Source organism: Sorex araneus, chromosome 1 (assembly GCF_027595985.1).
Source record: "Sorex araneus isolate mSorAra2 chromosome 1, mSorAra2.pri, whole genome shotgun sequence".
NCBI classification, from domain to species: Eukaryota; Metazoa; Chordata; class Mammalia; order Eulipotyphla; family Soricidae; genus Sorex; species Sorex araneus.
Window position 1 is genome coordinate 144,824,861 of NC_073302.1, and position 22,590 is coordinate 144,847,450.

Sequence of the window (22,590 nt, forward strand, 5' to 3'; positions counted from 1 at the left end):
TATTCATATGTGTATGTGTTTTCAGTCATATATGCATATGTGTATGTATATATAACATGTAATGTAATGTATAATGTATGTATATGTGCGCACATATGCACATTTTATGTACATATATTAGAATTCCAGCTCTCTGATGTTAATGTGTATATACATTTTTGTATTCACAGAGCTGGAACTCTAATACAGCAGGTAAGGCACTTGTCCTTGTGGCCAACCCTATTCAAGACTTAGCAACCCATATGGTCTTTCAAGCTACACCTGGAGTAATCTCTAGCTCAGAGCAAGGAGTAAGCCCTGAACACTGCTGGGTGAACCCCTCCGCCCCCCCCAAACACACAATAAAAACTTACACTGGTGTTAACCATACTACTGCACTTAAAAAAAAAAGATGGGGTGGTTCTGTTTGGGCCAGAGAAATAGTACAGCAGATAAGGTTCTTGCCTTGCATGCAGCTGAACCAGGTTTCACCCCCCAGCTCCATATGTGGTCTTCATAGTCAACCAGTAGTGATCCCTGAGTGAAGAATATGGAATAAGCCCTGAGCACCACTGGATGTGGCCTAAAATAAAAACAAAAAGATGCAATGCTATGAAACAAATATCCAGAGTAATGATAATGTAATAAATGAGTTTAAAATTTTAAAAAATGATTATCAAATACCTTTGATGCTGGTTTTTGCAGGTAAAACTATTTTTATTGAACTAGATGTTAACTAATCTTTACATAAAATTATTGCAAAATTGAATCCATAAATTTGCATTTTAATTTCAAGTTTAATCCCCCAAAATTTTACTTCTGGTAACTTCTGATTTAGTATTCAATCAAACCGAGGTTATTTGTTGTTGTTATTGTTCTTTTAACAAGGAAAACTAACATCATTGAAAAAAATCAAGCAATTATAAGGTAGAGAAATAATCATAATATTACTGAATTTTAGGAAAATCTTAATCATTTTTTAATGATTAAGTGAGATGGAGTAATTTTCTAGTCAAATAAATACAGCTAACAAATAGGGAGAGATATATATAAATAAAGATGTTTATAAAACTCAGTTGATAACTTCACAACGGTGGCTTTTTAATCCAGTAAATAGTTAAGAGAACTGGTAGAGTTCGCTATCTAGTTATAAAATCAAGTGGGGGACACCCCGTCCCAGGTTCTGACCTCCTCTCCAGTGGTGTGGGCGTAGTAGACATTAAATGGAAATCGCAGAGCCATTTTACTATTTATTTGAGAGTGTTCTATTCTTTTTCAGAGGAAGAGGCTGCTCCTGATGGTGCTGTTGCAGAATACAGAAGAGAAAAGCAGAAGTATGAAGCTTTGAGGAAGCAGCAAGCAAAGAAAGGAGCTTCCAGGGAAGACCAGGTGAAGTCACAGATGAAAATCCATATGTTATTAATTCCCTATTAAATGTCCCTAATGGTTGCTAATAGAACCTTATTTAATTGTACATCCTAGGAAGTACTACCTCTTAATTCAAAAATGGTATACTTGTGCAGGATGAGGTGACAAGTACTTTGACCATTCGTACTAAGGTTCAGGGATACAGAGTTCTTTTCAGACATTTAGTCAAAAAGTCTTAACACTTTCAGGTTTCTATGGAGTACTTACATATTAAACACAGGAATCTTTTAATCTCATCTATTATTGGGTACTCAGAACCTTGGTCTATATGAACATTGTGAAATGGAGAAGAGATTTTAAATCATGAGTGGAAGTTGTCCAGCCCCAGTGTCTCATATACAGACTAGCCAGAACCATTTGAAATTATACACTGCCTGTAAATAAAGTGCTAGTTAACTTCTCCTATAAGTAGTATTGCCAAATATTGAAGATAATCCCTGCATCTAAGTAGGTATATGAGATGACTGTCAGAAATCATGAGGGAAGAAAAGAGAGATAGGAAAACCTTGGGACTGAACTGTGTATGCTATGCAGCACTTGGTTTTAATCAAATGAATCTCTTTAGTATTTCTTCCTGTAAAAAAGCTAGGGGGCAGTCCAAAATCATTTATTTGGAATATTAACACATATATTTGAGAACAAGCATTTTTAAGCTCCTAGTATTTCAAATGGACAGAGTAAAAGTAAACTATAAAACTTAAGCTTATTTGGCTAAATTAATACAATTAAGAATTGTATTATAAATGACACCTAACTTATTTTAAGGAAGTTTCATTCATCAGGAAGTCGAAATTTAAAAACTGATTAACAGAGATAGTTTTCTATCATGGTCAGTTTTCAAAAGCAGCAGCACATCACATGAAATTTAAAAGAAATACATAATTAACTTGTTTTCATGTCTTAAGTTCTTCAATATGACAACTGTGTAGAATATAATGCTAAAGATCAGGTTTTTCATACATTCCTCTTTTTTTTCTGTAGCAGCAAATAATCACTAAGAGCTTGTCATGTATTGATAGTAAACAAGTTGGGTACATCACAGACCTCTCTGACTTAAAAGGAGAAAGAACCAATTAAACAAGTGATGCCAATGAGGACAGGTTGGGTAGAGGGAATTATGTAAATATCTAACAGGGAGACATAACAAAGAGTAAAACTCTGAGAAGACCTTCCTGTGAAATTGATATGTTAGCCAGGCTTTAAAAATCGTATAGAAGTTATATTGGGGGCGGGGGGGAGGAAAGGGGGGAAGAGAAGTCTTTGATCTCTTTGTAAAGAACTAAAAGATATTAAGTAGACTTGAACATAAACTAAGAGAAAGGAAGAGATAAGGCTGAGAAGGTGAGCAGGATTCAGTTTATGCAAGATAACGCGAGAGTTCAGATTTACTTTAAGGGCAGTGGACGGGAGAGCCATCAAAGAGGGCGAGTGATAGGTTCTCATTTGCACCTTGGAGAACATCCCTCCCACCTGGCAGTTGTATGGAGAAAATAGAGAGCCCAGGGCTGGACGAGAAATAGAGACCATTTGAGAAACTCTCATGTGTAGATGCATGCACAGTCTGCCAAGATGGGCTCCTTCAAAACAGCCTCTCACCATGCTGCAACGCCATGCTGTAAGTGCTTGGCCATTCCTGCCTTCAGCAGAAGCCAGGAAGGAGATTAATTCCCTGCAGATGCCAAGCAAGAATGCCTCTATGCAAATCCTATCTATTTCACCCTATATTTTGCTCCATTATTTTTGTGATACTTGCTCTAATTTTGCCATTCTTACTTATAAAGTACAGCGAGAGAAAGTCCCATCTTGAATAGAGGAGAAGCTGAGAAGGGCCAAGAGGATGTTTTTTGTTTGTCACAGTTCTCCTTTGAGCAAGTGCCAGGAGCACATCAATTGGCTCCAAACAGCCTGCCTTGCCACTTTCAGCCTAAAGAGAAAGACCCAAGTCTAGCATAACTTTTTAGGATATTTTAAAATTTTGATCCATTAAGAAGTTGTCTTTGCTTTCAACTTTATGACCTCAGAAAAGTCACTTCCAAGTATGCAAAAACACGGTAGCACTGTCATTCCATTGTTCATAGATTTGCTCAAGCGGCACCAGTAACGTCTCCATTGTAAGACTTGTTATTACTGGTTTTGGCATATCTAATACGCCATGGGTAGCTTACCAGGCTCTGCCGTGCGGGCAGGATACTCTGGGTAGCTTGCCGGGCTCTCCGAGAGGGATGTAAGAATCGAACCCGGGTTGGCCTCGTGCAACCTTTTTACCCGCTGTGGTATAGCTCCAGTCGGCAGCCACAGCCGACCCAGGTCCCATTTCTTTTCTTTTCTTTTCTTTTCCTTTCTTTTCTTTTCTCTTCTCTTCTTTTCTTTTCTTTTCTTTTCTTTTCTTTTCTTTTCTTTTCTTTTCTTTTCTTTTCTTTTCTTTTCTTTTCTTCTCTTTTCTTTTCTTTCTTTATTTTGCTTTTTTGGTCACACCCAGTGATGCACAGGGGTTACTCCTGGCTCTGCACTCAGGATTTACCCCTGGCAGTGCTTGTGGGACCATATGGGTTGCTGGGATTCGAATCCAGGTTGGTCGCATGCAAGGCAAACGCCCTACCTCTGTGCTATCGCTCCAGCCCCCCAGGTTCGATTTCTTATCCCTCTTGGAGAGCCCGGCAATGCAAAAGTTATATTACATATAATTTTATAAGTATAAATATGCTTTTCAGTACTTTTCAGTGAAATCATATTTTCATTTTTTTTAAAGCCAAATTCTTCTTGTCCCTTACTGATAAACATTTAATGTTTCTGTTTTTTTTTTCACTTCTATGAATATTAGTGAACATCTTTTTGATAAGTCATTCTACATTTCACTTTTTTTCTACATGTATTCTAAGTATTGGAATTAGTAAATCAAAGGAGTTAATAATTAATCTTAAAGTTCTAATATATAAAGATAGCTTGCTCCATATATTTCTAGAATTTGCTCTTATTGCAGCAAAGTATCCATTTTCCCTCTTTGCATTCTTGGAAATTTATTTAATGAAAAATACTTTTTTTTTTTCAGTTTCACATCTCTTTTGTACTCAGAGCTCATTTCTAATGGTGCTCAGAAAACCATCTGGGACTCTGGGTCTTGAACCTTGACCATGTTCAAGGCAAGCACCCTGCCTGCTGTGTTATTGCTGCTCCAGCCCCCATTTCTTTTTTTGTTTGTTTTTTGATTTTGAGTCAGACCTGGCAGTGCTCCGGGCTCACTCTTGCCTCTGCACTGAGGTATCACTCCTGGCGGGTTTGGGGAACCCTATAGAGTGCTAGGGATCAAACCCAAGTTGGCCGCATTCAAGACAAGTGTACGGCCTGCTATATTATTGCCCTACCTGTTATACTTAATTTTATATATCTTAGTAAAGTGCCTACCTGTCATATGGATGTTAAAAACTTAACCATGCATATAAGCATGCATTTTTAAACTTTAAGCATCTTCTATTTTAACAAATTTATGTTCTCTAAATCAGAAAACAATTCTACATCTCCAAGAAAAAAAGAGTAGAAATGGAAACAAGGCAAAGTACTTGTTTTTCTCCTGCAAAATTATCATTTTGCCTAAGTTTTTTATATAGGAGAAGGGTATCTTTTCTTCTACCAAATGCAAGAGGCTCTTATAAAATTCTATTTATCAGTAAACTTAGCATGTAATTGTTATTTCAGACCCTTGCACTGCTGAACCAGTTTAAATCTAAACTCACGCAAGCAATTGCTGAAACTCCTGAAAATGACGTTTCTGAAACAGAAGTAGAAGATGATGAAGGATGGTAAGCTTGATTTCTTTATTTTAATAATGAATAAATAGGCTCAGCATGGAGATACTATTCGGACACTTTCTTGACATCATGCAAACTTCATCATGTTTCCATACCTCATCCCACATTTTTCCCAGATTTGTCTTCGTTCATTCTAGAACCTCAGCAGCCTTTTATTCATTTCAGTTCAGTAGGCATTTGTCCAGTGTGTGGCGTGTTCCTAGTATTGAGCTGTCCAGTGGAAAGCATACAAGAAATATGACACTGTCCCTCTCTTAAGTAACTTCCTAATATTGTGGAAAAGATAAGATTCACACTAAACTGCCATAAAAGATTCTAAATCATTAGTTTTTAACACTTCCCTGCAAACATTTTAGAATTGAGTAATCCATTTCATACTCCTACTAAGTACCTCTTCAAATTTATGATCTTGGGTTTCTTTTAATACATTCATAGTTAACATATTTTTATCTTTGGATATTTTTCAACTTTTGAACACTGATAAAAAATAAAGGAAGCAATAACTTGTGCATGCCCTGTGCTTAGCGTTTTATCCTATAATGGTAAAGGGGGAGAAAGAAGAAGTGTGCATTTCCTTATCATACTTTTCTGTCCTAAAGTTGACTTCATATGCGGCATATTACACCTCCCCGTACTGCCTTCACCTCCCACCACACTCTGGCTCAGACACATAGATGCAAGCAAACAGGAGGGTCACCCCCCACACATGACTCACCCCTGGAGCCTCTGAACTCTCCCATGTGCTATTACCCCAGCCTAGAATCATAGCCTCACTCCTTTCTGCCAAACAGCCTCTCTTCCCTATTTCAAAACTGTTCAACACTCCTGTCCTCCAGGAAACCAGTCAGCAAGATTTTGTTGAGCCCTCACAAATCTAGCGGGTGGAGGAAAGATAACCGGGACATAGTTTTTAAAAAGAAATAAAAAGAGGGGCTGAAGCGATAGCACAGCGGGTAGGGTGTTTGCCTTGCACGCGGCCGACCTGGGTTCAATCCCCGGCATCCCATATGGTCCCCCAAGCACTGCCAAGAGTAATTCCTGAGTGCAAAGCCAGGAGTAACCCCTGAGCATTGCTGGGTGTGACCCAAAAAGCAAAAAAAAAAAAAAAAGACATAAAAAGAAATGAATAAATAAAACCACTTATTAGGGAACTGTTTAAGCAAGTGAGACTCTGCAACCATACATAACTTGTTGCAAGTGAGACTCTGCAACCATATATAACTTGAATCAGCAGCCTCAGAAGTTAATGATTTGAATGGAATGAACCTTGCCTACCTTAACACTCTGGAAGAGCATGCTTGCTTCTCATGATTTTCTGTATGATCTGCATTATAATGCCATTTATTTAAACCTTAGGTCTCTTTTAATAGATATCTGTAATTTAGGGATGTTTGTTGACACCTAAATTCAAAATTTCTTGAAGGCTCCTCCCCTGATGCTATGCCAAAGGTGAGAATCTCAGTGAGTGTTGATTGGCACAGAGAGGTAAATGCACATTGTACAGAAGAACTTTCTGTTTTTATATGACCAGACAGGTTTCATTTTATTTTGGATTCCTTAAATAACTCAAAATATCTTTCAAATGTTTGGGGTCCAGCCACCACAGAAAAAAAATTTTTTTGCCAAATCCTCTTCCCCTTATTTTTGAATTCATATACATTTTTTAAGGAAATATGATCCATGTGTTTCTGATTCATTTACACTTAACCCATCAAGATGGTGTTTTGTAAGAGCAGATTGATGCCCAATAAGGTTTTTTTTAGCTTTTTATAAGCCATTTAATTCCTTTTTTATTGAGCAGGAAAGTCACAATGAATTCAAACCCAAAAGTATCATTTGAATCTCATAACCCATAGGATTCAAATTTACTTTCAACTTGGCAAAACCTTTTAAGTTTTCAGGGTTCTTCCTAACACCTTGTTTTACTAGCCGTTCATTCTGAATTCCTTATTAGCATCAGATATCAATTATATGGTGGTGTTGCATTTTGATGTGACTTTGCAGTACAGTGTTCTAACACCATGATTTTAAAAAATTAAACAAATCTGGGAACTGGAGAGATAGTAGAATGGGATGGTGTGTGCCTTTCTTGGGTTTAATACCTGGCACCCCAGATGGTCTCCCTGTGCCCCTTCAGGAGTGATCCCTGAGCTCAGAGCCCAGAGTTAGCCAGGTATGAGCCCCCCAAAATAAAACAATTAAATGAAAAAACTGTGCCAGAATATTGTAGAGGGTGGTGGCAGGGAGAGTGACTGATCAGTGATATTGACCAGTTCTCCATCTGGGGAACAGAAATAAGTAGTTCAGTGAAAGGGAAATAAAAGAACCATTTCAGGTTTCAGGGATTTGATTTCTACTTTAATTGCAGTTCCCTAAACAGAAAGGCAGAGCTGTGCACTAGGATTCTACTCTTTTTTTTCCTTTTTTTGTCTTCCCTGATACCTAATAAACTACCTTAAGAAACCAAGGTACTATACAGAATCATGTAGTATATGTGGGGTATTTACATGTTCTCTTTTGGTTGCAATATAGCTGTTAAAGTTTATAATCTAATAAGCAATATCATTTTTGTTCATAAATTAACCGGTCCAGCTTTATCAAGTCACTGGTAATTGAGATCCTTTCTCATAAAGTATACCCCATCCAGAAAAGAAGTCTTGTATTCAGAATGACTTACAACAAATATTATGAGTGCATGGCATGTGCATGTGTGTTATGCATAAATTACATGGTTCCCAGACTATTTTGTAGGTCATGGTTGCTGCTTTTCTAAGAAGTGAAAGTCAGCCAGTGTTGTACTGCTCTGTCAGGGTCTGTTATCTGAGGTAAAATGATTGCGTCTAAGACATTTTTATGTGTCCGCATGAGTGACCACACATTGAGGGATCATTTTCATTTTCTGTCAAGATAGAAACCATTACCAATTTGTTATGTTTTCTTTTACTTGGCAAACTGTTCTATTTGCATTTTTGGCTGGGCTGCTGTATTGGCATGGTATACAACAGACATTTGGGTACCATTCAGCAGCATTCTCCTTTTTATGCAAAAAAAAAAAAAGTGGTAGGGGCAGAGAGAAAGAAATATGATTCTATTGTAAACACTGTATATGGTGTTTGATAATTATTCCCAGATTTCACTGTCTAACGTGATATTTAAAGAAGTGTTACTAGTGGATCTAAGCTGAAATGTATGACAAAAAAAACTTTCACCCAAAATTATTAAGATTCTTCCTTTGTTGAGATGTATACCGCCAATATTTGGTGGCAGTGATGGGCACCATATTACAGTGTAGCAGATAAAGTAGGCTCTTTGTCATCACATTCCTTTGTGTCACAACATCACACTCTTATAGCTATAGAATACTTCAGGCATGGATTTTATAAAGTCAATTAGATACATGGCAGACAGGAGTCGTCAACTAGAAGATTCATGCGACCATGTAGATGAAGTCCATATGCCATTTTGAGTTTGGTTAGATAAATCTTGGTTAGCTCCCAAAAAACTTGAAAGCTGAGTCTGACAACAGTGGAAAGACTTATAAGAAAGAAAACCACCTGTTCTTACACAACACAATCAGCATTCCAAGGACAGCAGAAAAGTTAGATCTAAAAGAGTAGACTATGACTTTGTGAACAGTAACTGTTCACTAATATGTTCCCTTGAAAATTCTTCCCAGGTTGTAAAATCTAAGATTAATTTAAAGCTTTGTATTATACATGATAAAGTATTACATTTCTTAAAGGTCTACCTGCCTCCTTCTCTTTCCCTCTCCCTCCCCTCTACCACTTTACATTCAGTGTTATAAAAATTGCAAAAACAATAATAACTGTGTGACTGTCCCAATTAAATATTTTAATTATTATATATGAAAAGGCTTCACTATAGAAAAATAAGTAGAGACCTCTCAAAAAAGTAGATAAAAATAACCTTTGACACCAAACTCAACAGTAAACATTTTTTTCTGTATGTATATACCCTCCCAAATATTTCTATGCATATTTAAGCAAACTGAAATCATATATTACAATTTTATAACTTTTTTCCCCTCAGCAAAATGTAATCCGCACTCTTCCCTTGTCATATATAGTTGAAATTTTTTATAGTTTTAATTTCATCCATATAGCATTTTTTTAAAGCTTCAACAAGAAAATTTAATATCACATACCATAACACTGATGAGCTTACATGATTTTGAAGTGGGTGGTTGATACTAGAGTAGCTCTTTGTTTGTTTGTTTTTCAATTTTTTTTATTGAATCACTGTGAGATAGACCCTTACAAAGCTATTCTTAATTAGCTTTCAGTCATACAGTGTTCCAACACCCATCCTTCCACCAGTGTGCATTTCCCACACCAGTGTCCCCAGTTTCCCATCAGCCTGCCACTCCCATCCCCCACCCCACCTTTACAGCAGGCATTTTTCTTCTTTCTCTGTCTGTCTCTGTCTCTCTGTTTGTCTCTCTGTCTCTGTCTCTCTCTCTTCCTTTTGGGCATTATGGTTTGCAATACAGATACTGAAAGGTTATCAGAAATACCCCTTTACCTACTTTTAGCACTCAGTTCTTGTCCAACATGATCATGTCTAATTATTGTCAGACTGTTTCCTTCTCATCTTACTACCCTCCATCCCACAGACACTTGTGGTTGATTCCTGGCCCCTATTTTCCCTGGCCATGGACATTAGTATACATATATATATATATATATGTATGTATGTACATGTATATACATATACATATATATGTATATATGTATGTACATATATATATACATATATAGATATATATTCCACCAATGAATGCAGTCATTCTATATCTGTCCTTCTGACTTATTTCACTCAGCATGGTACTCTACATGACCATCCACTTATAGGCAAATTTTATGGCTTCATTTTTCCTAACAACTGTGTAGTATTCCATTGTGTAGATGTGCCATAGTTTCTTTAGCCATTCATCTGTTCTCAGGCACTCAGGTTGTTTCCAGATTCTGGCAATGGTGGATAGTGCTGCAGTGAACATAAGGGTGCTTGCAGATGGTGTTTCTGCTGTGTGTTTTTTGGTCCCGTGGGGTATATTTCCATAAGTGGTATTGCTGGGTCAAATGGAAGCTCAATTTCTATTTTTTTGATGAATATCCATTTTGTTTTTCAGAAAGACTGGATCAGACAGCATTGCCACTAACAATGAAGGAGAATCCCTTTCTCCCCACATCTGTACCAGCACTGGTTGCTTTTGTTCTTTTGGGTGTGTGACTGTCTCTGTGGTGTGAGGTGGTATCTCATTGTTGTTTTGATCTGCATCTCCCTGATGATTAGTGATATAGAGCATTTTTTCCTGTGCTTTTTGGCCACTCGAATTTCTCCTTTGAGAAAGTTTGTGCTCATTTCATCATCCCATTTTCTGATAAACTTGGTTTGGATGTTATTTTCTTTTAGAGTTTAACCAGTACCTTGTATATCTTTGATATTAACGCTTTATCAGAAGGGTATCATGAATAATCTTTCACATTCAGTATTCCATGCTGTCTTTGTATCTTGGTCACTGTTTCTTTTGAGGTGCAGAAGCTTCTTAGTTTAAAGTAGTCCCATTTGTTGTTGTTTTGTTTTTTTGTTTGTTTTATTGAATCACCGTGAGATACAGTTACTAAGTTTTCATGTTTGTGTTTCAGTCGTACAATAATCGAACACCCATACCTTCACCAGTGCACATTTTCCACCGCCAATGTCCCCAGTATCCCTTCCCCCCATCCCACCCCTTCCTCTGCCTCTATGGAAGACAATTTCCCTCTTACTCTCTCTCTACTTTTGGGCATTCACTGTATCACTGTCATCCCATTGCTCATCAAATTACTTGAGTGGGCACCAGTAACATCTCCATTGTGAGACTTGAGCATTATGGTTTGAAATACAGATACCGAGAGGCCATCAAGTTTGGTCCTTATCTACTTTCAGCACCCATCTTCCATCCTGAGCGATCCCTCCAACCATCATTGATCCCTTCTTTATGCAAGCTGCCTTCTCTCCCAGCACAAGGCAGGCTTCCAACCAGGGAGCAATCTTCCTACCCCTGGCTCTACTGTTCTTGGGTGTTTGTCTCATACTGTTATTTTATATTCCACAAATGAGTGCAGTCATTCTATGTCTGTCCCTCACTTTATGAGTCATTTCACTTAGCATGATACTCTCCATGCCCATCCACTTATAAGCAAATTTTCTGACTTCATCTTTTCTAACAGCTGCATAGTATTCCATTGTGTAGATGTACCGCGGTTTCTTTAACCAGTCATTCTCGGACAGTTGGGTTGTTCCAGATTCTGGCTATTGTGAACAGTGCTGCAATGAACATACAGATACAGATGTATTTTATACTGTGCTTTTTTGCACCCCCAGAATATAATACTAGAGGTTGTATTGCTGAATCATATGAAAACTCAATTTCTGTTTTTTTTTTTTTTTTTTTTAAGGAATGCCCATATCATTTTTCCGAAAGGCTAGATTAGTCGGCATTCCTACCAACAATGAAGGAGAATCCCTTTCTTCCTGAATCCATGACAGCACTGGTTGTTCTTGTTCTTTTTGATTTGTGTCAGTCTCTGTGGTGTGAGATGATCTCTCTCTTTTTTTATTTTTTGTATCTCCCTGATGACTAGTGATGTAGAGCATTTTTTCATGTTTGGCCATTTGTATTTCTTTTTTTGAGGAAGTTTCTATTCATTTCTTCTCCCCATTTTTTGATGGGGTTTGAGGGTTTTTTTCTTGTACAGTAATACTAATGTCTTATATATCCTGGATATTAACCCATTATCTAATTGGTATCGGGTAAATAATTTTTCCCATTCCGTGGGCTCTCTCTGTATTTTGATCAGTTTGTAGTCTCATTTTTTTAAATTTTTGCTTCCACTTGCTTGGTCAGTGGCATTTCATCTTTAAAGATATCTTTAGCTTCAATATCATGGAGGGTTTTGCCTATCTTTTCTTCCACGTATCTTAGGAAATTCTGGTCTGGTGTTGAGGTCTTTAATTCATTCTGATCTGACTTTTGTGAATGGTGTTAGATATAGGTCTGAGACCCCCCTTTTTTTTTTGCATGTAGCTGTCCAGTTTTGTCAGCACCACTTGTTAAAGAAGTTTTCCTTGCTCCACTTCATATTTTTTGTTCCCTTATCAAAAATTAAATGATCATATATTTGATAGTGTGTGTCAGGATATTCAACCTATTCTATTGGTCTGCAGGTCTGTCTTTATTCCAATACCATGCTTATTTAATTACTACCACTTTGTAGTACAGTTTGAAGTGGGGTAAAGTAAAGGCTTTAGGGTTCTCTATGTATAGTATCATATCATCTGCAAATAGTGAGAGCTTGACTTCTTCAACTTTTCTGTCTGAATGCCCTTAATATCTTTTTCTTCCCTAACTGCTATGGCAAGTATTTCCAGTACTATATTGAATAAACGGGGCGAGGTGAGCTTCCTTGCTTGTCCCTGATCTTAGAGGAAAGGCTTTTAGTTTTTCCCATTGAGAATAATGCTTGCCGTGGGCTTGTGATAAATGGCCTTGGCTCTATTGAGGAAAATTCCTTCAATTTCCATTTTGCTGAGAGTTTTCATCATAAATGGGTACTTGATCTTGTCAAATGCTTTCTCTGCATCTATTGATATGATCATATGGTTTTTATCTTTTCTTTTATTCATATGATGAATTATGTTGGTTGACTTGCAAATGTTAAACTATCCTTGCATCCCTGGGATAAATCCTACTTGATTGTGGTGTATGTATGATATTTTGGATGAATTGTTGGATTCTATTTGCTAATATTTTGGTGATAATCTTTATATCTGTGTTCATTAGGGACATCAACCTGTAATTTTTGTTTTCTGTAGTGTCTCTGCTTTTGGTATCAGGATGGGTACCTCATAGAAACTGTTTGGGAGTGTTTCTATTTCTTCAATTTCCTGGAAAACCTTGATAAGGACAGACAATAGGTTCTCTAAAGATTTGGAAGAATTCACTAGTGAATCCATCTGGATCTGGGCTTTTGTTTTGGGGAAGACTTTTGATTACCCTTTCAATTTCCTTGAAAGTGATAAGTTTATTCAGGTATTCCAGATCTTTTTGGTTCAGCCTGGGGAAGTTATAGAAATTCAGCCCAACCTTTCACATTTCTGGTATCTGTAGCACTGTTGTCCGACTGTTCATCAATTTGCTTGAGCAGGCACCAGTAACATCTCCATTGTGAGACTTTTTGTTACTGTTTTTGGCATATCCAATACGTCATGGGAGGCTTGCCAGGCTCTGCTGTGCGGGCAGGATATTCTTGGAAGGAAAATTAGAACTCATGTCTGCATCTGCTTTCTCTGTGCTCTGATTCCACACAAGTAGTCACTGAAAAGTTCCTGTGTAGACATGAGGGATTAAAAATGAAAAATGCAACATAATCATACAAGAATTACTTTGGCATTGTAGATGTACAGAGTTATATGCCACACTACGAGAATTGTTGGACTAAAACATCTCTGACATTATGTCTTCATTGTCTTTATTTCTAAGACATTATGACCTAATTCTGGGAAGCTGTATTCTAGGTATCCTTGTTCTCATGGAATGCCAAAGAAGTGTTTCCAGAATTAAATGTACCTAACATAATTAATAAAGGCTTTCTATAATGCAATTCATTTTTTTAATTTTATTAAATCACCGTGAGATACATATTTACAAAGTTGCTTGTGATTGGGTTTCAGTCATACAATGTTCTAATACTCATCTCTGCACCAGTGTGCATCTCCCATCACTAATGTTCCCAGTTTCCCTCCCACAGCCTTCCTCTGTGGTAGATACCTTTCTTCTATCTTTCCACCTCCCTCCCCTCCTTTTAGGTACAGTGGTTTGCAATACAGCTGCTGAAAGGTTATCATATATATCACTTTACCTCCTTTCAGCACTCAGTTCTTGTCCAGAGTGATCATTATAAACTATCATTGTCATAGTGGTTCCTTTTCTGTCCTAACTGCATTCCACCCCACCCCTAGGGCAAGCTTCCTGCCATGGACCAGACTTTCTGGCTGTCGTTTCTACTGTTTTTGGTTATTTTTCTTGTACTGTTTTTATATTCCAAAAATGACTGTGATCATTCTGTATCTGTCCCTTTTTTTCAGACATATTTCACTCAGCATGATACTACCCGTGTCCATCCATATATAAACAAATTTTATGAGTTCGTTTTTCTTAACAACTGCGTAGTATTTCATTGTGTAGATGTACCATAGTTTCTTTATCCATCCATGTTCTCAGGCACTTGGGTTGTTTCCAGATTCTGATGATTGTTATTTGTACTGCAGTGAACATAGGAGTGCAGATGACTTTTCTGCATTGTGATTTTGGACCTCCAGGGTATAGTCCCAAGAGCAGCATTGCTGGGTTGTATGGAAGCACAATTTCTAGTTTTTTGAGGACTGTCCATATTGTTTTCCAAAAAGCTGGATCAGTAGTCCCGCCAGCAGTGAATGACAGTCCCTTTCTTCCTGCATCCTGGCCAGCATTGGGTGTTCCTGTTCTTTTAGATATGTGCCAGTCTCTCTAGTATGAGATAATATCTCATTGTTATTTTGATATGCATCTCCCTGATGATTAGTGATGTAGAGCATTTTTTCATGTGTCTTTTGGACATTTGTATTTCTTCTTTGAGGAATATTCTGTTCATCTCTTCTTCCCTATTTTTTGATGGGGTTGGATTTTTTTCTATCAATGCCTTTTATATCTTGGATATTAACCCCTTATCAGATGAGTATTGGGTAAATAATTTCTTCCATTCTGTGGGCTGTCTTTGTATGCTAGTCATTGTTGCCTTTGAGGTGCAAAAGCTTCTTAGTTTAGTGTAGTTTCATTTGTTTATCTTTGCTTCGCCTGTTTGGTCAGTAGTGTTTTATCCTTGAAGATGCCCTTACTTCAGTGTCATGGAGAGTTCTGCCTATATTTTCCTCTATGTATTTTATGAATTCAGGTCAAATATCAAGGCCTTTAATTCATTTTGATTTGACTCTTGTGTGTGTCATTAGAGTTCTGAGTTACATTTTTGCATGGAGCTGACCAGTTTTCCCAGCACCATTTGTTGATGATGCATTCCTTCTTCGTACTTTTTGCTCCTTTGTCAGCAATTTACTGATCATATACGTGAGTATCTGTCTCAAAATATTCAACTCTAGTCCATTCATCTGAGGATCTGTCTTTATTTTAATACTATGCTGTTTTAATTACTATCGTTTTGTAGTACAGTTTGATTTGGGGGAATGTTATGCCTCCTATCTTTTTTTCTTCAAGGATTGCTTTAGTTATGAATTGCAGGAATGTATGGTGTAATTCTTACCCTCCCATGACAATCCTTTTATTTTGAGTTAATTTTTTAATTCATTTAATTAGAGTTCAAGTGGAATATAAAATTGTTACACCATTTAGGTCATTTTTTTAACCTCTTCTTTTTATGTTCTAGCTGTCTTATGTATTACCTGTATATGCATTGAAGATCTCATCAGATAATGTTATAATTTTGCTTACAGCTGAAAATCATTTGAAACATCTTAACAGGAAAATATTTATATAAATATTGTCATTTCTGTTACATTCTTCATTTCTAATCATTCTCCTCCTGCTATCATTTCTAAGAAATTTCATATGCAACTCTTTTAGAGCAGCTCTGCTAGCAATAGATGATTAGTTTTCCTTTACCTAAGAATGTTATTTTGTTGTTGTTGTTTTCTTTTGTTTTGGAGCCACACACAGCAGTTCTCAGAGCTTAGTTCTGGCTCTGCACTCAGGGATCACTCCTGGCAGAGCTCAGGAGACTATATGGGATGCCAAGGATAGAACCCTGGTCATCTGTGTGCAAGGCAGACACCCTACTGCTGCACTAGCGCTTCAACCCTGGATTATGATTATTTTACCCGCATTCCTTATTGGCATTTTAACAGCATGTCAGATCTGTTAAATTATTCCACTCTTTAGAGCACTTTAAAAGTGTTATTCCAGGGCTGAGGTATAGCTCAGCAGTTGAAAAGTTGTGTGACCGCTGCGTATCATCCCTGGCATGCAAAAAAAAAACAACCAAAAAACAGTTTTCCACTAGATTTTTCTCCAGTTGCTTCAGTTTTTAGTCTTAAAGTTTTTGGAAGTATGATATTGATATATTACTGTGGAGTATTTGGGTTTGTTTGGAGTGATTGAGCTTCCTGAATATAAAGGTTTGTATTTTATAGCAAAGTTTTAATAGTTTTGGTCATTATTTCTTCAGTTATATTGCCTTCAACTCTTTTTAGGTTTTTAGGTTGCTAGTCACATGAGTTTTCGACCTTTTATATCTACTGTAGACCCAAAGGCTTCGTTAATTTTTTTCAATCTCTCTTCTCTATTCACATTGTATTATAATTTTTGCCATGAATTTGAATATTAAATTCAATGTTGAATCTTGAATTGTATATATATATATACACATACTTATAGTGGTTTGGGTCCAAACCCAGAAGTGCTCAGATCTTATTCCTGGCTCTGGGCTCAGACATCACTCTGGGCGGGGCTAGGAGGACTGTATAGGATACTGGGAATACAACCCAGATAGGTCGCATTCAAGGCAAGCTTCCTACCCACTGTATATTGCTCCAGCCCATCATTTATATTTTTATTTAGGTATATACAGTGTTCCAACCCCTAATCTAAAGTCTGTGTCAGTGTCCTACCACTCATGATCCAGGCTTCTTCCCACCCACTAGCAGCCTCTTTTTGTTTTGTTTTGTTTTTAATAAAAAGGCCCTAGCAAGCTCTTTTATTTTTCATCCTTATAATTTGGGATACTTGTTTATAATAGCGTTGGCTCTTAAAGTTCTCATGTATATAGTTACCTCACCTCTGTACCTCAGAAATGCCAAGGCTTCTCATTAGTGCCCCTGTGTTACCACCAGTCTGCCTCCTCTTTCTTTCCACCCTGATTCTCTTCCTTTCCTGTCATTCTCATATCTGTAATCCCGGGCCAAAGAGTTTGCCACAGTGACTCCTTCCATTCCTTGTCCTGTTACTCTGTCTACCACAGTTTTTATCTTAACTTGGTCTTCCTTCAAGTTCACTATTTCTGTTCCTCTGTCATCTCCCCAAGTGTATTTTTTTGTATTGATATTTTTTATTCCTAAAACATACTCATTTGTGTACATAATTATCTTTTACTCTTTTACTTTAAGGGCATTAGCCCCTATTTCTCATAGCAGTTTTACAATAATTGTTTTTGAAGTCTTTGACAGATAATCCCATTGCCTGTGTGATCTCAATATTAGTCTCTATTGATTGTCTTTTCTATATAAATTGAGATTTTTTTATTTTTCCTAATTCATGGACTGGAGCGATAGCACAGCAGTAGAGCATTTGCCTTGCATGCAGTCGACCCGGGTTTGATTCCTCCATCCTCTCAGAGAGCCCGGCAAACTAGCAGGGTATCCCGCCCACACAGCAGAGCCTGGCAAGCAACCCGTGGCATATTCAATATGCCAAACAGTGACAACAAGTCTCACAATGGAGACGTTACTGGTGCCCATTCGAGCAAATTGATGAACAATGGGATGACAGTGCTACAGTGCTACCTGATTCCTAGTATACTGGATTATTTCATTATGCATTTGTAAATCTTTTTTTAAAATACTAAGAAGAATGATCATTCACTGCAAGTTTCAATCGGACATTTATGGGGCTTGATTTCAGGCTTTTTTTCAGTGCCTTAGTGCTGTTTTGGGTTGTTTGGTTGGTTGGTTGGTTGGTTGGTTGGTTGGTTGGTTGGTTGGTTGGTTGTGGAGCAACATCCTGATGCTTAGGGATCACTCAGCTGTGCTTAGGAGGGGCCATGAAGTGTTGAAGTTAGGTTCACTTTTGTTTACATTAAGGTTCACAGTCTATGGATTTGAACAAATGTGCAATGTTTATATCCAACATAGAACACAAAGAGTAACTTCACCCCCCCATGAATCTTTATACTCTGCTTTTCTTTCTTCTTTTTATAATTTTTTTATTTTATTGAATCACCATGTGGAAAATTACAATGCTTTCAGGTTTAAGTCTCAGTTATACAATGCTGAAACAACCATCCCTTCACCAGTGCCCATATTCCACCAGCAAAACAAAATTAAAACACCAAAAACCCAGTATACCTCCCATCCCGCCCCCCCCCCAAAACTGATAAATTTCACTTTACTTTCTCTTTACTTTGGTTACATTGAATATTTCAACAAAAACCTCACTATTATTGTTAGGAGTTCCCCACTAGAATCAGACTTGTTGTGAAGAGATATAAGGTCACACGGCCACTATCTGCTTTTCATCTACCCTCCCTCTCCCCAAAAAAAAATGACAGCCTGTTTTTATTAATTCTGTAATTTTGCCATTTCCAGAATGTCATATAGTTAAAGCATACAGTATATGGCCTTTTTCACATTGCCTTCTTTCATTTAGTAATATGCACGCATGTCATCTTAATAGTTCATTTCTATAAAACTTATTAATATACCTTTGTCTGGATGTACCAGTTTCTTTATATACCTACTACAGGAAATCTTGGATGCTTACAAGGTTTAGCATTTATGAATAAAGCCTCCACAAACATCAACATGCAGGTTTTTCTGTGAATATGTAGATAATATGGTAATAGTATTTTTAATTGTATGAGAAATTGCCAGACTGTCTTCCAGAGTAACTATCACTTCACATTCCAATCAATGACAGTTCCTAATACTCCCTATTCCTTCCAGCATTCGATGTAGAATTGGGATTTTGTGACCTTGGAATTTGAACCACTCTTGGTGTGGAATGGTATCTTGTTTTAATTTGCAATTCTCTAATGACCCATGTTGTTCATTATCTTTCCACATGCTATTTTCCATCTATACATCTATTTTGTATGCTAGAGTTTTGCTCATTTTTAAAAATCAGACAAAATTGTTCACTTTTTTACCATCAAGTTTAAGAGTTCTTTATATGTTTTTTCCACTTTACTTAAACACTGTGGTTTACAAAGTTGTTTGTGTTGCATTTGTTACAGTCATTCAGTATTCCAACCCCAATCCTGCTCAACTGTAACCTTTCCTCCACCATTGTCTCCATTTTCTCAACCACCCCTCAAGCCTGCCCTGAAGCAAGCTCCAAATAATTTATTTTATATTACTTGTTACCACCAAATGGCTAATGGAATTATAAAAAAAAAATACGTATGTAAAAGAAAATCTGTGAAAATTTTTATATCTCACCATGGGATCCTGTCTGAGGGTTTGCTAAGCTATTGGTGCTAGTTGAACCTTCTCTATTAATGTTTTTGTTAATCAAGCTTAGTTGGCTTCTACGTTACATTCCCATCCAATCTGTCTGTTGTGCTCCTACTGGCTTGTTCGTATTGTAAAGTTTGGAGGTGTTCAAAAACTCCAGAATATTTAACTGGGCTGTGTACATATATGGCAAAGGTGATGGAATGTGGATGTGGCTGCCAGGACTTCCAGCGGTATAGTGGATGGGAGAGGATGGGGAGAGGTCGCCCACTCTGGGAAGGCTTGGAGTTTTAGTCAAAAGTAAAATCCAGTGTACCTGAAATTGTTGGCAGTTTTGGCATCTTTGTGGAGCTCACATATTGGTGAGACAGTAGAGTCCAGCCGTTGGCATGGCAGCAGTGGTTGAGATGTGAGTGCAGCTGGGGGGCTTCGGCAGTGCTGGGATTTGGCCCTCCCCCACTACCGAGGTTGTCCTGGAGGTTGCAGCTGGGGACGGGTTTATGTGAAAAATTTTAGCAGTTGGTTGAGCTCTTTCAAGATACTATTATGAGTCTCTGGGGCATTGCCTATAGATGTGTTTACATGGCAATGGTGGTGAAATGTGGGTCTCTTTATGTGAATCAAGACTTTTGAATAAGTCTCTTTCAAGTGTTTTCTCCCAGTTTGTGGCATGTCTTCTCATTCTCTTGATGTGTTTCAGAGTAGAAATTTTTCATTTTAATGAAATCTAGCTTATCCATATTTTTTTCATGGTGTTGTGTCTGGAACATCATCACTATATCCATTATCTAGGTTTTCTCCTATTACTTCTTCTAGGAGTTGTATACTTTTGCATTTCACATTTAGTTCTATAGCCCACATTGAGTTAATTTTTGTGAAAGATGTAAAAGTCTGTATGTAGATTTACGTTTTTGCTTGTAGATCGTTTCTATTTTTTATGGACTTCTTTGTTTTGGTCTATCTGCAGAGTAGCGTAAAATTTCAATGTTTCTTTTCCTTTCTTTTCTTTCTTGTTCTTGTTTTTGGGCTACACCCAGTGGTGCTCAGGGGTTACTACCTTAATTAGATCTTTACCTTAGCTTTCTTCATATAAACCCTCATAAGATCTTCCTTTGACTCGTAGGGTAGGGACAAGTTATAATGAATTTGTTTCTCCTGGCTCCATCAGATAATTGGTATTTTTCCCATCCTATAAATGAGGAAACTGCAACTCAAAGAAAGTTAGTTATTTGCCGAAGATCACAGAGTAAGAATTGGTGAATCACACATAATCCAGGCTGCACCCAAAATATCAGCCTCTACTAATAGTTTTCAATGTGAAATAAGAATCAGTAGGTTAAAGGACCGGAAATTCAAGTTAACTTTCTGAGATCTTTGATTCTAAATAATACATATTTTCTGGATCTACCTACAGTGTGTATCACTTATCCACTTCTTTGGAATACTTTTATGTTTCTTTAAAGAGATGAACCATTTCTTTGGTATTACAAAGTACCACCAAAGGCTGTTCATGGAAGCTTCCTGTAAATCCATTCTTTTTCCACCAGGAGCTCTGAGACCAAAGCCTACTCTATAATCATGCATATTGAATTACCACCTAATTATATGGGAAGCTATTAAATCAGATGCCCTGGGTTCAGTCCCTGCTCTGATAGTGACCACTGAGTAACCTTTGCAAGCCTCAATTTCTGAACATGGGATAATAATACCTACCTGTGAGTTATCATTAGAGTCAAATGATATAATTCACGTAAAACAGTCAACAGTGCCTAACTCAGGAAATACTCACAAAGTATTAGGTACATAAGAGGGAGGGGGTACAACATTGGTACCCAAACTGAACATTACAAGCTAAATATTTTATATTAAATTTGTATAGTGGTACGTGTACAGCCCTCTTAATGTTACAACCTCAAAAAAATATAAAACAAAAAGGCACAAGTTGATTTACTTCAGTTATATTATCTGTGACCTAGAAGGAATGTAGCTATGTTCTTTAAATTGCTAGTAATGCTTGATGGTTCTATTTTTAAATCTGTGGAGGAAAGGATAAAAGTGTTGTAAAGCAGGTTCTTTAGTTGAATCCAGATTATAAAATGCTGAGGCTTGCAAAGTTTATCTAATACAAATTTTGCATTCGTGGGGAAATGAGGAGTAGATGACTTAATCTTTCTGCACTGGTGATATACCATCTTAAATTTGACTTTCCAGAACCTTAATCTCCCCCCTTCTTTTTTTTTTTCATTTGTATGTTTGTTTGTTTTAAGATGACAGCATTTTGGACAAAGAAATGCAATGTAGGCATAAGTTTATTTCTTAGAAAAGAAAATTTATGGGGCAAAGGTCATTGGGCTTAGCATAAATAGTTTTAAAAAGCTATTTCACAATCCAAGAGATCTACGAACTATGAACAAAATGAAAGTTGCCATTTTGCACTTGGCAATCAGGAATTATCAAGAAGCATTCTGATACTTTAGTCATATTTGAAAGTTTTAAATAATGTTTTAATCTAAATAGAAAAACCCAAGTAGCAAAATCTTAAGAGAAATATAGTTAAAGAAGACACATGGTTGGTGCATAACTTAGGTTTCTTTAAAGATTTTTAAACACCGTGTCACTTTCAGAGTTATTAGATAAAATTTGATATATATCACCATATTGATTTTTCAGATAGCCAAGTTTGTGTTAATAATACCCAATGTGAAAAGGGACAGGAAAGAAAAAGTAGTAATTTCATATTCCACAGATACTCATTAATGCTTTTGTCTCTTATACAGATATGAATATAAATGTGTTTTTTTCCAAGAATAGGAAAAAAATTTCTAATTTCTATTTTAGTTTTCCTTAATAAATCTTTCATCGGTGAATAATCCAGTAGTTCAGTGTCTTGTCACTCCATTGTTATTTCTTCAACTGAAAGAAGTAAAGCCTCTGATTCAGTATGCTCTCCTCTCCCATTTTAATAACTGAGGTATGACTTACATATAAGAGAATATTTGGTCATGCTGAAGAGTTTGGAAATAGTATATGCACTGTGAACAGCACAGAGCAAGCAAGATTGTAGAACATTTACTACCCCCCTAAAGTGCTCTCACCC

General features: G+C 37.0%; 1 protein-coding gene across 1 annotated transcript in view; it reads left to right on the top strand.

The window, feature by feature from the left end:
- CWC27 (CWC27 spliceosome associated cyclophilin) overlaps window positions 1-22,590 on the top strand; it is a 235,417-nt gene that overhangs the window by 194,660 nt on the left and 18,167 nt on the right. Inside the window, exons 12-13 of the mRNA XM_055144032.1 lie at window positions 1,259-1,368; window positions 5,101-5,204. Coding sequence (XP_055000007.1) covers window positions 1,259-1,368; window positions 5,101-5,204 — 214 coding nt within the window. The remainder of the gene's footprint in view (window positions 1-1,258; window positions 1,369-5,100; window positions 5,205-22,590) is intronic.